At 34.0% G+C, this 14,400-nt stretch overlaps 1 protein-coding gene and 1 long non-coding RNA gene across 2 annotated transcripts in view; one reads left to right on the plus strand and one right to left on the minus strand.

Moving 5' to 3' along the window:
- The window catches only part of LOC150098335 (uncharacterized), a 214,604-nt gene that overhangs the window by 165,136 nt on the left and 35,068 nt on the right, over nt 1-14,400 (minus strand). Inside the window, exon 2 of the long non-coding RNA XR_016549516.1 lies at nt 13,881-13,990. This is a non-coding gene — a long non-coding RNA (uncharacterized LOC150098335). The remainder of the gene's footprint in view (nt 1-13,880; nt 13,991-14,400) is intronic.
- On the plus strand, nt 16-13,532 carry LOC150098337 (uncharacterized). The gene is made up of 3 exons (XM_090405605.1): nt 16-186; nt 3,534-3,635; nt 13,050-13,532. The coding sequence occupies exons 2-3, from the start codon at nt 3,569-3,571 to the stop codon at nt 13,292-13,294; spliced, it is 312 nt and encodes a 103-aa protein (XP_090261731.1). The 5' UTR covers nt 16-186; nt 3,534-3,568; the 3' UTR covers nt 13,295-13,532.

The following is a 14,400-nucleotide window of genomic DNA, read 5'->3' on the forward strand; positions in this document are numbered from 1 at the left end:
GCCTATTGACAAGTTCGGATATGCACGATTTTTGACCTTGAAAGTGAGACATCAAAAATAAAACAACGATCTCTAACCTCTAAAAAGTATGGTCAGCAATTTGTCGTTTGGGCACTTAAACTGAATTATACCTTAAGGAGAATCTGTGTATGCGAGGATAAGGGAAGACGCACGAACAAGAGATCGGTAAGTAGGATTTTTAATATTCTTTTTTCTTAGCCTAAAATAGCCTTCTATGGAAATGAAAATGCATATCATATGCCGTGTATACTTACCCTTTCTCTCTTTGCCGATTATAATTATGATAGAATGGTTTTTCAGATTTTTCTCATATTTTAACAGCGTACCCAAAGTTATGGATTAATTACGATTTTTAATTATATATAAAAATGAAATATTATTGACCTTTATATTATATTTTAAAATTGACCTTATTCATTGAACGTTTACTTATTAATAATAATAATATTATTATTATTATTACATTTAGACATTTGTGTATAAATAAATAAATATATATATGTCATTTTAAATAATATATAAATATTATTATATTAATATTTATAATTTGATCATTTACACAATTAATAGTTATTACTTAAGACTGACATTTAATAATGGGCAACTCCTTACGCAAATATCAATATAATATGTTGATAATGAATATGAATATTTATGAATCCGAGGTGCTTAGGATATTGCAGAATTTAATTGCAAATACTGCTGTAGGTTTGGATGGGATATCAGCACAGGTATTAGGTGAATGTGCAAGGGAATTGTCAATGCCTCTTAGCTGGTTGTTTTAACTTAAGTTCTGAGCTTTTGTAAGGTCCCTAGGGAATGGAAAGAAGAAGGCTCTAAGACTGCGGTTGAAAATTACAGACCAATCACCATCTCGGGAGTATTGGTAAAAGTATTGGAAAAGTTGGTTATAGACAGAATTCAGGAATAGGTGGATAAGAATATTATACTCTATGGGATCTTGTCTTACTAATTTATTAACTTCTTTTTATAATGGAGTGATGAGTTCGACCAAGGGGAATGGCTGCACAATGATACTGTTGGATTTTGCTAAGGCTTTTGACAGGATATCCCATGGAATACTGTTACGCAAATTGCAACAAATGGGGATGGATATTAAACTGGTGATGTAGATACGAGAATGGCTCATGGACAAATACAAAAAAAGTAGTGTATGGAGGAGCAGAGGCTAGGTGTAGCAGGCAACCAGTGGTGTGCCACATGGCTCTGTGCTTGGACCATTAGTGTTTGATTTGTACAGAAATGATATGGGAAATGACTTGAAGGGAGATATTCAGTTATTTGCTGATGATGCAAAGTTGGGTAGCGCAATAATTAATCAAGCTATTGTAGGATGATTTAAATAAGCTGACAGTATGGACAAAAGATAACGGATGTGGAAAAGTATAAAGTTATGCATTTGGGAATTAAAAGATTACAAGCTGTGTACTACATTGATGGAACTGTACTCCAAGAGATTGATTAGGCTAAGGACTTGGAGGTATTGGTGGATAGAGAGTTCAAGTTCAGAAGGCATATTGCTCAGTGTCCAAGATATCTCATATGATTACTTGGTTATTGAAGAACACACTAACATCCAGAGATAAAGAAGTTATTATTCCCCTTTTATAAGGCGTTGATACTTCCACATCTGGATTACTGTGTCTGGTCGCTTGAATTCCTTGAAGATGAAGAAGTGGTAGAAAAAATTCAGAGGCGAGTGACCAAGTTGGTGAGTGAATGTAAGGAGCGTTCCTTATCAATGCAAGGAATACTTTCCACATTGGTAGATTGAGAGTTTGTGGATCACAGAAGTTGATTGATAGGCAGAGAAGAGGGGATATAATAGAAACGTTTAAGTTACTAAAGGGTTTTTATAAGATTGATGCAGGGGAAATATTTCAGCAGTGGGATAATGGTTCAAATATAAGAGGTGATCCTTGGAAATTAAATGAGAGTGTGGTTAACAAGGGTGTGAGGATTAGATTTTTCGCTTGGAGAGTGGTGAATGATTGGAATGCTGACTTAGTTGTGAGTGCTTCGTCTGTCAATGAGTTCAAGAGGAGGTACGATAGATATTGTGGGGATAGTTTGGGATGAATCTTCTGACTCCATGGAGATGCTCATATAATAATAATAATAATAATAATAATAATAATAATAATAATAATAATAATTTATTTTATTTTATTTTTATTTTTATTTTTGAACTGTAATAACATTTTATTTATCATCATACAGGGTATTTACATATACAATAAAGCATACTGTTACATTTTCTGTTCAGTACAAAATGTAGAGTATATTGATTTTTTTTAATATATAAAGCTATGATATATATATATATATTTCAATATTAATATCATAGCTTATTATTATACAGCCTATTTACATATATACAATTTCTTTTTAATTAAAATTATGATTAATACTGTGATTACATATTTATAACATAAGATTATCTATTTACAACAGGCTTAATTCTTTTTTTTTCTTTTTTCTTTTTTTGTAACAATGAAATTCGTACAGATTTTTTTTTCGTTCCCCCCTCCCTGTATAATGTATTAATAATAGTAATAATAATACAGCATTTATTCATTTAACAATGAGTTATATATATATATTTAAATTTTTTTTAGTATATTTAAGAGCTATAACTACCTACAGCACTGAAATGTGATATATTGGGTTTGGATTTTTTTTTTTTTTTTAAATCTAGGATGAAAACTAATTTCTCAGCTTTCAGCCAGCCTCGAAGCTTATATGTAAGCTTATCTGAGGATAACACCAGTTGGTTTTTATTTATTAGTTTTTTTTTTTTTTTTTTGCTATGTTGGGAAGCTACGAAATCAAACCTATGTTTAATAGGTGTGATTTCCACTGCAGCCGTTGATTGAGAAGTTCGCGCACGCGACGCACACACACACAAAATAACTTGGAATGTCTTGATGCGTCGCTGAACTGGAAGCTTAAACGAATATATTGTGTTTCATTAAGTTATTAATAATAATAATAATAATAATGTTACAAATTCTTTAGCAACTTGTTTGCATAATAAAATAATTGTTAGTTTTAAATTTAATAAAATAGTTAGAGATTTATTTTTCATTTTATGGATCCATTTGAAAAATACTTGAATAACGATGTTGAAGAAAAAAAATTTGCCTACATATGAACATAATTGCGAAAATTTAAGTTATATTGTCATGATCATTAAGTAGAAATGGTTTTTTAACTAAATATAATTAAAATCTTGTATAAAAAGTGTAATAAAACGAATAAAACTTCGTGAAACTGCACTTGCAGATCGTGGACAACTAGTAATGCATAGATTTTCCTGTCATTATAAACACTAAGATATTCCGGTTGTCTGAAGTGGGTGGGAGTGGGCAGGTTGTTTACGGCATAAGGCTACGGTAATACTTAACTGAGAAATATTCGTGGGCGGTCGCTGAAACTTAAAATATTGCATAATTCTGCTGCTTTAATATTAAAACAAGTTTTAATTTCAGGTTACGATTTTGAACGGTAGAAAATACTGTCAAAAATGTTTGGAGCTCTCTCGTTATTCATTCTCTCAGCTCTACTTAATCCTAAAGAGTCGCCGTATGAAAGTAAGTGCATTCCTTACTTATATCCCCCACTTACATTCTGTCATCCATTTAAAATATGATGCAAATGGTGGAGAATTTTATATTCCTACAGTATGCATATAAGAAAAACAATACTTATTTTATATTTACGTAGGAATAACTGTTACCTTCCTACATAAAAAAAAAGTTACATACATTTTTTTATACAAGATCTCTTTGCCGGCAGGCAACAGCATGTTTTCACTGCAGTATTCATGCTTAGGGCATTTCATACCGACGGCGTAGAGTTCGCATTTATCATACTTATGAGATTTATGATCAAACCAGTAGTCAGCTATGAAATTCTATCGGAGTTTGAAGCTTGTTTTTATTTTAAAGATGAAAACATTGAATCGAGTACTGTGTGTGTGTTTACTGAGAATGGAATATTTCTCATCTGTTTTAATTTGATTCAATCGTGGCGAAAGATCGGGTGTGGAGGTATTTGTCTTCATTAGGAAACATTATTCTTTATTATGCAACAGAAGTCTTTCGATATTGTGACGCTGATTGGATTAAAGTGTGTTATCTGCTATTGCACATATTTCGCAATATGGTGTTTGATTCAAGGTGTAATATGAAAATATCACTCAAGTTTAGTTAGGTAATAACTTTTCTTTTGAAGGGAGAGAGTGCGAAAAGTGCATTGTTTCGATCCAGTATGACATGCTAGCTTTTGAAATGTTTCCCTTCACACATTTTCATTAGCGGAAGCTGTCTGATGAATATGGGGGGGGGGGTGATGATGCAAACATTTAATATCCGTTTATAACCAGGCAGGATGTTTCGAATAACGATTGGTGTTCTCTACGAAATGCGCAGACGCACATGCCTGAACCATTGGCTAGTATGACCTGGCAGCGTCCATATGCAACAATCAATAACGGTGATGCTTAAAATGATTAATGTCGTCTGTCAGTCACAACAACTGCTAAGTTGCAGTATACTGTTTTTTTTCCTTCAAAAGTTGAACGGTTCCTCAAGGTTCTTTGCAAAAATAGTTGCACAGGATGGGTTGCATCACTGTAGTTTATTATTATTATTATTTTAAATAACTTCTTTTGACTTTTCTATATTAACTACAAACCCTGAGCGGATACAATGAAATTTTGTCTTACTCCTCTGTCTATGAGGTAAGATTTAGTCCTTTTTTATTATAGGTCTTGTAGATCCGGTGTTTGTAGATCCAAGCATCTCTCTTGTAACCATCGCAGAAGAAAAACTGGCCTCGTACACTTCTTCGCAATCCTGTCTCGATTAACAAGAATAATCTCTTCATAAGTTCTTCACCCTTGACGCCACTCTTCATCTTAATGAGGGGATGGTGTATTGGAAAAATCATGCAGAAGTATGGTAATCGCAAAGGTGTTCTCAGAGCTCTTCATCCCTAGCAAGGGATGAAGAGCTCTGATGTGTGTAAGTGCGGGTGTGTAAGAGCTGCTACACACCCACCCACACGAAAGAAAAAGAGTATTAATGCTAAGAAAGCTAATTGATCGCAGTAATATTATTCTTAAAATGGCGTACCTTGTCGACGTTAGACCAGATAACGCCTTTTTAGCAGGTGTTTCATGGGAACCAAACAGCATGACGAACTTGTTGGCTCGCAGTCACTCCACTGAAGTGTCTCGATGTTCACACGACATCCGTTTACGTAACTCTATCGGTTAATTACTCAACCAGTACATGGATCATTCCTCACGTTAATCGCAGTTCTGAGTCTACCTGTGATCGAACCAACTAACGGAGTATTCCCGCACATGTATCAGTCTCTTTCTCTCTTTATTTGAACCACATTATTACTAAACGGAAGCTTCTTAAAAAAAAAAAAAAGGATTTCCAGCTGAATCTTTTTAGATTTCCCGGAATTTCTGAACAGAGGCGGATCAAGCGAGTATCGGACCTAGCGGCTGCCAGGGGCCCGAGCTTTCGATATTTCGAAAATAGTTGATAAATTTGCTAGAGAAAAATCCAGGAAAATTTGACACCGGCTTAAATAATTTCTTTCTGTTTTTCTTAAAATATTTTATCATTTTGTTGTAACTTTAATTTTTATATATTTTATGCTCGAAGTTATTATGAAGAAAAATTTATTGCAATGTTTCGAAATGAAAATATTAAATCACGTGATATTGTGTTTTAATTTTTTGTTATAGGGAAGCCCTAGTTCTCTTTGTAGTGTATACATATATAAATACTTTTTAGGGGCCCCGTAAATGTTACTGTCAGGGAACCCCAGCCAGCTTAATCCGCTCCTGTAACTGAACAATCGAAAGGGCAACATATTAATTAATTAATTAATTAAAAATGTGTATTTTCAGGTGAGAACTAACTTGGGTTGATGATTTCTATAAAAGCCAGCTGCTCCAAATATTTAGCACGTGGAAGAAGGGTGCAAAATAGTCCGCTGTTGGTAAGGGGGGGGGTCAACATCATCCAACTAGCTGATCATAATTTAGACAAAACTTGTGAGGAGGAGGGGAGGGAGGAGATACCGGTTCTTTATTGAAACATGTGTGGCACTGTTTTCTTTAGTAGTTATAACGGCATAAAATACAATAGTAATATAACTATTTGATTTATTATATATAAAATATAATAAATCAAATAAAGAAGAAATACACAAAATTATTCAACACACTATCTTTATCAATTAGAAGTGACACTAACCCAAACAGGCCAATCAAAGAATATTTAATGATGAATCTGTTCAAAATAATTGTCTAAATTATTTGTTTTAGATAACTGTTTATAGCATATATGTGTGTGTGTGTGTGTGTGTGTGTGTGTGTGTGTGTGTGTGTGTGTGTGTGTGTGTGTGTGTGTGTGTGTGTGTGTGTGTGTGTGTGTGTGTTACGGTTAAAGTGATAAATCCTGTTATTATTAATAATTGCCGGTTAAAGTGAATAATTTACGAGAATTAATCACTTTCCGGTTAAAGTGAATAATTCCTAGAGTCTGGTAAATGTAATAAAAACATGTTTATAGGTTTTCATTCTCAATAGAAATTATAACAGCTTAGGGTAGTTTATAATGAAAAAATTAAGGAAAGTACTTCTTTTGCACTCAATGAAATCAAATCATTATAAACTACCCTAACCTAACTTAACTAATAACCTAAACTAACCTGGATGTCGCATGTCGAACCAGAGTGTAGTCGTAGTTTGTCGTGGGCAGATTAATGGGGATGAAAGATAAACGTTCTTGTGGGCCCTAGCTTAATGATTACGGGTAGATAAATGGGGATTACAAATAAAAGTTGTTGTGGGGAGATGAATGGGGATAACAGATAAATCAGAGAGGAACTTATCAGTGTTTTTCTCCATTGATGAGGAAAGAGGAACAGCAACGACGTTTATCTATCAATCCCATTCATCTGCACTCAACAATTTTTATTTGTTATCCCCATTCATCTACCCGCAATCATTAAGCTAGGGCCCACAAGAACGTTTATCTTTCATCCCCATTAATCTGCCCACAACAAACTACGACTACACTCTGGTTCGACATGCGACATCCAGGTTAGTTTAGGTTTTAGGTTAGTTTATAATGATTTCTAACCGATAAAGGTTAAGTTAGGTTAGATTAGTTTATAATGATTTCTGATTTCATTGACTGCAGAAGTACTTTCCTTACTTTTTTCATTATAAACTAACCTAACCTAAGCTGTTATAATTTCTATTGAGAATGAAAACCTATATATAAAACCTATAAATGTTTTTATTACATTTACCAGATTCCTCTGGGAATTATTCGCTTTAACCGGTTAAAGTGATTAATTCTCGTAAATTATTCACTTTAACCGGAAATTATTAATAACAACAGATTTATCACTTTAACCGTAACATATATATATATATACTATTCGACCACAGAAGCGCGAACCGTCGCTGGCAATGTGCCAAAAAAAGTCAATTCATGTTGAAGGGGAGGAAGGAATAAGGTGATGTACGAATTCATCACCAAACACGCGAAATCACGTGCGTTAAAGTTAAAATTTTCCAACTGTTGTACAAGCACAATGTTAACCACTTAGAAATCGAGAAATTTCATAAAAGAAAACCTAATTTTTCCGACTTAGAATAATAAACACTCATCCCACGAAACGGATTGCTTACCCCACTATCGGAATGGATTCTCCATCTGTCATGCGCAAAAGTGTCGAGGGATCTCGCATTTGTGGTCGCACAGTAATCATGATGCATAACTTGTAACTTTATGCATCATGGTATCTAAGATGAGCTGTTACTCTTACGTCACACATACGATTACTCAAAATTTTTCAGCAGAATATGAAATTCAGAATAAAGAATTCAGAATTAGAAAACAAATCTCCTCGCTATGACATTAAGAACGCGCTAAGTGAAATAAGCAGACGAATTTTAACACGCGCGAACTGATATTTAATACTTATTGCAAATGGTAAAATGATTCAGCTAAATGCGACTCAACATATTTTAATAGCGATAATACTCGATTTCCTTAAATGCCATCAACATGGAGAAATTATTATTATAATTTCGAATTGTTTTGTCAATAAAATCGGTCCGGTTATGAATAATAATAATATAAAGAATGATCTATTCGGCCAAGTAAACTGTCAGTAACTTAAGTTATGAGCTGTTTTTTTTTTTAATTCAACATATCAAATCAAATAAAAATAATTCATTAATTTCATCCCAGTCGGTAGAGTTCGAGTTGTTTAGCAAATAAAAGCGCGCAGATTGACAACCCAACTTACAATCACAAAGGCATCTTATTATGCACATTTTAAATCCCAACTTATTAAATTTAATCCGGCCAAAGCGGAGATATTTTCATATACAATTTTAACACGTTCTCTTTGTACCTCTGCATATGGTCTCCGATGATGGATAATTTTTTACTAATTCCTAAGACTGAATTCCAATAAATCCAGCTATACTCTCGAAATAGCTTGCATGTGGACGAATGAGCCAATCTTGTAGGTCCTTATGAATATTAGAAACATTCCTAAAACTAGTATAAGAGCAGGAAAATGGGGATCTGTATTAAATATATATGAAACACTGCAATCAGATCTTATATTTCTGTCTTTTAAGGCGCTTTTTTTACAGTACAAGTCCATCTACATCTTGGTCTTCCTCTGGGTCGTTTTCCTGCCAACCTGGCAGAGAACACTTGTTTTGCTAATCTTTCCTCTCCCATTCTGTTTAAGTGACCATACCACCTGAGATTACCTCTTCTAACACATTCCAGGATGCTGACAATGTCAAGTTCTTTCCTAATATCCTTGTTTTTAATATGATATTGCCATTGATGCCATCTGTTCACGCCTCTAATCTTTCTCAGGACTCTCATATCTGCAGTCTCCAGTCTTTGATGAAGTCATTTATTTCTAATTAATTAAATAAAATGGTTTGAACCCTGTCCTGCATACTGCTACTTAAGCGTTTTAACTGATTTCTTTCTTCCTTTCTCATTCCATATACATTTATCCAGTTTACTTCCTCCCATACTGTCTTTACTAATTCTATTATCTATTTCCATATTTAATTTACCATCTTTCACTAAAAATCGTGCCTAAGTAGATGAAATGTTTTACTTGTTCCACAGGTTCTCCATTCACAATGCAGTTGATATTTTCAACGATTCTGCCTATTTTCATTGTCTTTGTCCTTTTATTGCTGTCCTTCGTACCATATTTATTACAACAGTTATTCAATTTAGTCAAGGAATCTTGCAGACTTGTAGCAGATTTATTTAGAAGTATAACATCGTCCGCATAAAGCAAAGAGCTGACATTAACATCCCCAATTTTGATATCATGTTTAATACCACTTACCTTCATAATGTGATCCGTATAGATAATGAATAACAGAGGGGATAATGTACATCCTTGTCTCACACCAGATTTAACATTAAACCATCTTCCTGTACTTCCTTCAATTCTAACTGCTGACTTATAACTCAAATAAAGACTAAGTACTGCTTGATATAATGCTCCATTGACACCATATAACTGTAGCGTATTGAATAGCTTCTCTCTTGGCACCTTGTCATATGCCTTTTCCAAATCGACAAAACTTCAATACAGATCTTTGTTATAATCCCATGCTTTCTCAACTATTTGTCGTAAAATGAAGATCTGATCCGGACAGGCTCTAGTTGGCCTGAATCCAGCTTGTTCTTCACCAAGCTTTTCTTCCACAATTCTTCTCAACCGTTTCTCAAGTATACTTGCATATATCTTGCCAGGAACACTCAATAGGGAAATACCTCTTGTAATTCTCGCATTCATTTTATTTCCCTTTTTATATATGGGTACTATGAGAGCTACTCTAATCATCTGGAATTCGTCCCTCTGTCCAGGCCTTTTGAACTATGCAGTGTAGCCACTGTAAGACTTTTATACCACTATACTTCAGCATTTCTGGTCGAATATCATCTACTCCAGCTGCCTTTCCACATATTACGTTTTGATGGCTTTCTCCATTTCAAGTATTGATAAGTGATGTATTCCTGCCTGCAATCCTGATGGGAGTTTTCATTTGCAATATTTCAGAATAATTACTCCAGACATCTAGAATATCTTTATCTTTCAGTTTTCATGCCACCTTTATCATCTCCAATTCCTTTTACAGCACTCTTTCCTCCATTTCTGAGCTTCTTCAACAACCTCCAGAATATTTTGCCGCCTTCTTGATATTTATTTTCTATGTTCTTACCAAAGTCCTCCCATGACTTTTGTTTAGCTAGTTTTACACAGTGTTTCGCTTTCTTACATTTGTCTCTGTATTCTCTAAGAGCACAAGCTGACTTATTTGCCAGGAACTTTTGATATGATCTCTTCTTTTCCTTCACTGCCTCTTTAACTTTTTGTGTCCACCATGGAGTCCTGATTTTTCTATCCTTGCAGACAACACCTCACTACATGCCTCTCTGGCTGAATCAATCAGGGTTTTCTTGAAGGTTTGTCACCGAACCTCCAAGGTTTAGTTCCTGTTTTCAAACTCTTTCAGTTTTTCTTGAATAATGTTGGTGTATTTCAGTCTACAGTTCACATCTGACAGCTACTCAACATTTATTCGATTTAAAACTTTCTTACATGTTCTTCTTTTCAATATGAAGTTCAATTTTATCCTGCTCAAAACAAAATAGTGATCGCTTCCAATTTCAAATCCTCTGGATACTTTTCCTAAAAGAGTGTGAAAACATCGATATCGACTATAACATATAGTCAACGAGACTTTTCTTATTTCTTTTGTCTTCTTTTCATTTTGAATTTGTGCACATTTTTATGTTGAAACATGGTGTTAGTTGTAACTAGTCCATGTCCTGGGCAGAAATCCAGTAAGCATTATTATCAGCTTAATTGTTTATCCATTTTTTTTTTTTTTGTTAAATTTCTTCTTTTTCTTCAACCTATTCGTCCCTTATGACGGATAGAGTTCCCTGGTTCGGGGGTTACGGCGAATTAATGCAACTCGTACACCACTCCTTTGCCGCATCCCCCTAAAGGCAAATATTTCTTCCTGTAGATCTGTGTGTTCATGGGGACGGTTTGTCTATTTTGAGGGAAGAAAAACAGGAGTTTCCGGGAGAAAACTCTCCATCCCTGCATGAGACAACCAAATTTATCATTTTAATGGAAAAGACCTGATAATGATTTCTCACGTCATAATCGGGATTCGAACCCCGGTCTTTCCAACCAAAGGGCTCACCTATACCAACTGAGCTACAGAGGCTCTATATGCTTACTTAATAAATAAAATGATTCCTTAAAGAATGCATTTTTTATTTTAATTATTTTTTAAGTTCCGCATTTTCTTAGCTTTGTATTGCGTAATGTTTTTTATTTTCCAAAATGCCAAACCTGCAGCGAATTTGCTAACGCTTCAAGCACTCATTTCTGAATGCTCCGACTCCAAACTTGCTGATTTGAATGTTGTCTCAACAATAAATAAAAGAAAAAAAAAGTACTCCACATCATCAGCCATGTGGTACAACTGACTGGTAAAGATTTTGCCGTCGTGGAGGCTACTTTTTTTTTTCGTTTTTTTTCATGTTCAAATTTCAGTAGCTGTGGCAAAGTTTCTATTCATGACGAAGTTTCTAAAAATAAAAAAATACGCGAAAATGGAATGCAGAATGCAATTTGCTAACTAAAATTAATTGTTTACAGGCCTACGTTTCGCTAGCTTAATGTAACATTATCAGAGGTACTTTAATAATACACAGTCAGTGAAGAAACACAGAGAACGAAATGACCTCGAGAACAAAGACGGTCACGTGCATGGAAGGCGGCAAATTTATTCCAAATGACTATCTCACCGTTTAGAACTCCAATACTGCCAGATCTTTTATTTAGTTTTTCTAACTGCATCAATCCACCGAGATCTCGATCTACCTCCATGTATCTCTCTTGCCATCTTATCATCAATATGTCTTCCTCTCCCAGTCTATTTTTGTAACCATAGAATAACTCTGCTCACACATTTTAAATGCTGACGATGCCAAATTCCTTTCAGATATTTTCATTTTTAATGTGATTTTTCTTTGCGGTTTATAGTTATAAGACCAGACGATCTAATCGCTATTCAGTACAGGTATTTGGATATAATACTGTTTTACAGTTCTTGAAACTATAAATGTATTTTGATTAATTCTAAAAAAAAAAAAAAAAAGTAATTCTAGCGTTTCGCTTTGGCATTGGGTTTCAATGCGACCGTTTTTCTCCATTACTGTCCGACTACAGATCCGAGACCCTAGTCTGGCAACGTGCCAAGAAGAATCAATTCATGCTGAACGGGAGAAAGAAATACAGGATGTGCGAATTTATCAACAACACGCGTAATCACGTGGTTTATACGTAAAATTTTCCAACTGCTGTACAAACAAAATAGTTACCATTTTAAAAACTACAATGTTCATAAAAGAAAAGTTAATTTTCCGACGTGTAATAATAAACCATCATCCCACATTGATTACCCTATTATCGGAATGGATTCTTCTTCTGATTTGCGCAGAAGTGTCGAAGGGTCTCGCATCTGTGGGCGTACAGTAGTTACGTCTCTTGTAATAAAGACAAATTTTCAAAAATAAAGATATTTACATAGAATGAATAACAAGTCAGTTCTATTTTTGGAGGTTCTAGCGAAGACATAGAGAAAAAATTTGAGGATAATTTCATTTGTTTGGTGACATCACATTTTGAAAGATAAAGTGAAAAATAAAAATGCTGGTCTGGTTGGCCTAGTGCATAGCGTGCCTACTCTCCAGACAACAGGTTGTAGTTTGTTTGTTTGTAATTAGTGTTAAACAGCATAAAACAGTAATAAAGCATGACAAAAATAAGTGGTTATGTTTTTTTTTTTTTTTTTTTGTCTAATGCCTGCATTTTTTTTTTTATTATAGGTTTGAAGTCTGAAATAGAATTAATACGTCATGTGAGTGATGATGCAACAGACAGAAAAGATATGTTTCAGTTAGCATTACACAAAGCACGAACTTCACACGAAGTCATGAAGAAATTTCTTGATTCACTGCAGAAGATGGGTGTGCCGAGGTCAGAGGCAGTAGACATCTTGGTGAAAGGATGGCCGGCCCTGAGGGCGGCAGAAGAGAAGTACGACTTCAAGTTTGTCTACTGCCAAACGTGAAGGTCAATGCGAAAGGAGGAGATCCATTTTTAACCTTTATTTTCGAAAAAAAAATTGCAATCGATTTAAATCTATCAATAATAATAATTTCATCTTTGATAGATTTCCCTGCAGGACGTTTAGTTAAATGCATTCCAATTTCAGAATTACGTTAATAGGTATATGCCATACATTTGTATATATTTATACAGCCTTCTAATGCAAGTAAAAATAAACACTTGTTCCGTCTTTCCCTAAATTTTTTTTTATGATTCGTTTATTCCAAACTGGCAGACGATCACACAGCAAAAACAAGAAATTGGAAATAAATTGAAATTACAGTAAAAGCAGACGAACTTCAGAATTTGCTGTTTATCGTTCAATAATGCTAATTAAAAGAAAAAATATGTTAGTTTATTACCTCTACCAATTCTGTGTTATTTAATTTTTGCAACTCCAAACAAACTCGCCAACTGAAACTGTAAACATAACAAAAATAAATACATAAATAAATATAATGACTTTTATGCATCTGAGCAAGTCACTCATAATAAACAACTCAATCGATTATGTTTTCAATTATAATATTTAAGAGATAATAACTTACGTTTTGAAGTTGTTGCGCCGATATTCAGTATTTTCTTTTTCAAAACTCTGTCGTTTATTCAAATTATCGCTCATGTTATTTATAAGCAGACGTCCGTAATTGCAAACTACCTGAACGATATTAAAATAATAAAAACTGAAAACAGCTTTTCAAGCTATTATTATTATTATGTTACTATCGCTAATGGTAAACAGGTATGTCACTGTACCTAGAAATTATACTGTTTTAATCCTGTGAATATGAAACTAAGCAAACGTGAAAATATATAGAAATTATGTCTTCGATAACAAAACAAGAGCTTACCAGACGATCACACTTACTCGTACAATGAAAATTGTCTTTTGACGTTTGGGGAAGTAATTAACTAACATTCCGAACGTTAAATAGAAAAGACAAAAGAAATCAATAAATATTTGATGGTGTTATTTCAAATGCACTCAACAACAGAATTTCGCTTTACACGATTCATTTACTGGAATTTTTAAAAGGACAGCTTTTAAAACGTCCACGAGCACTTGAA

This window comes from Typopeltis vanoorti, chromosome 15 (genome assembly GCF_054136105.1).
Source record: "Typopeltis vanoorti isolate ZY-2024b chromosome 15, IOZ_Tvanoo_1.0, whole genome shotgun sequence".
Taxonomy (NCBI): domain Eukaryota; kingdom Metazoa; phylum Arthropoda; class Arachnida; order Uropygi; family Thelyphonidae; genus Typopeltis; species Typopeltis vanoorti.

Coding starts and splice junctions, on each gene's coding strand:
- LOC150098337 (XM_090405605.1), top strand. CDS start 3,569: ATGTTTGGAGCTCTCTCGTTATTCATTCTCTCAGCTCTACTTAATCCT. Junction 3,636..13,049: donor TAAAGAGTCGCCGTATGAAA/GTAAGTGCATTC, acceptor TTTTTATTATAG/GTTTGAAGTCTGAAATAGAA.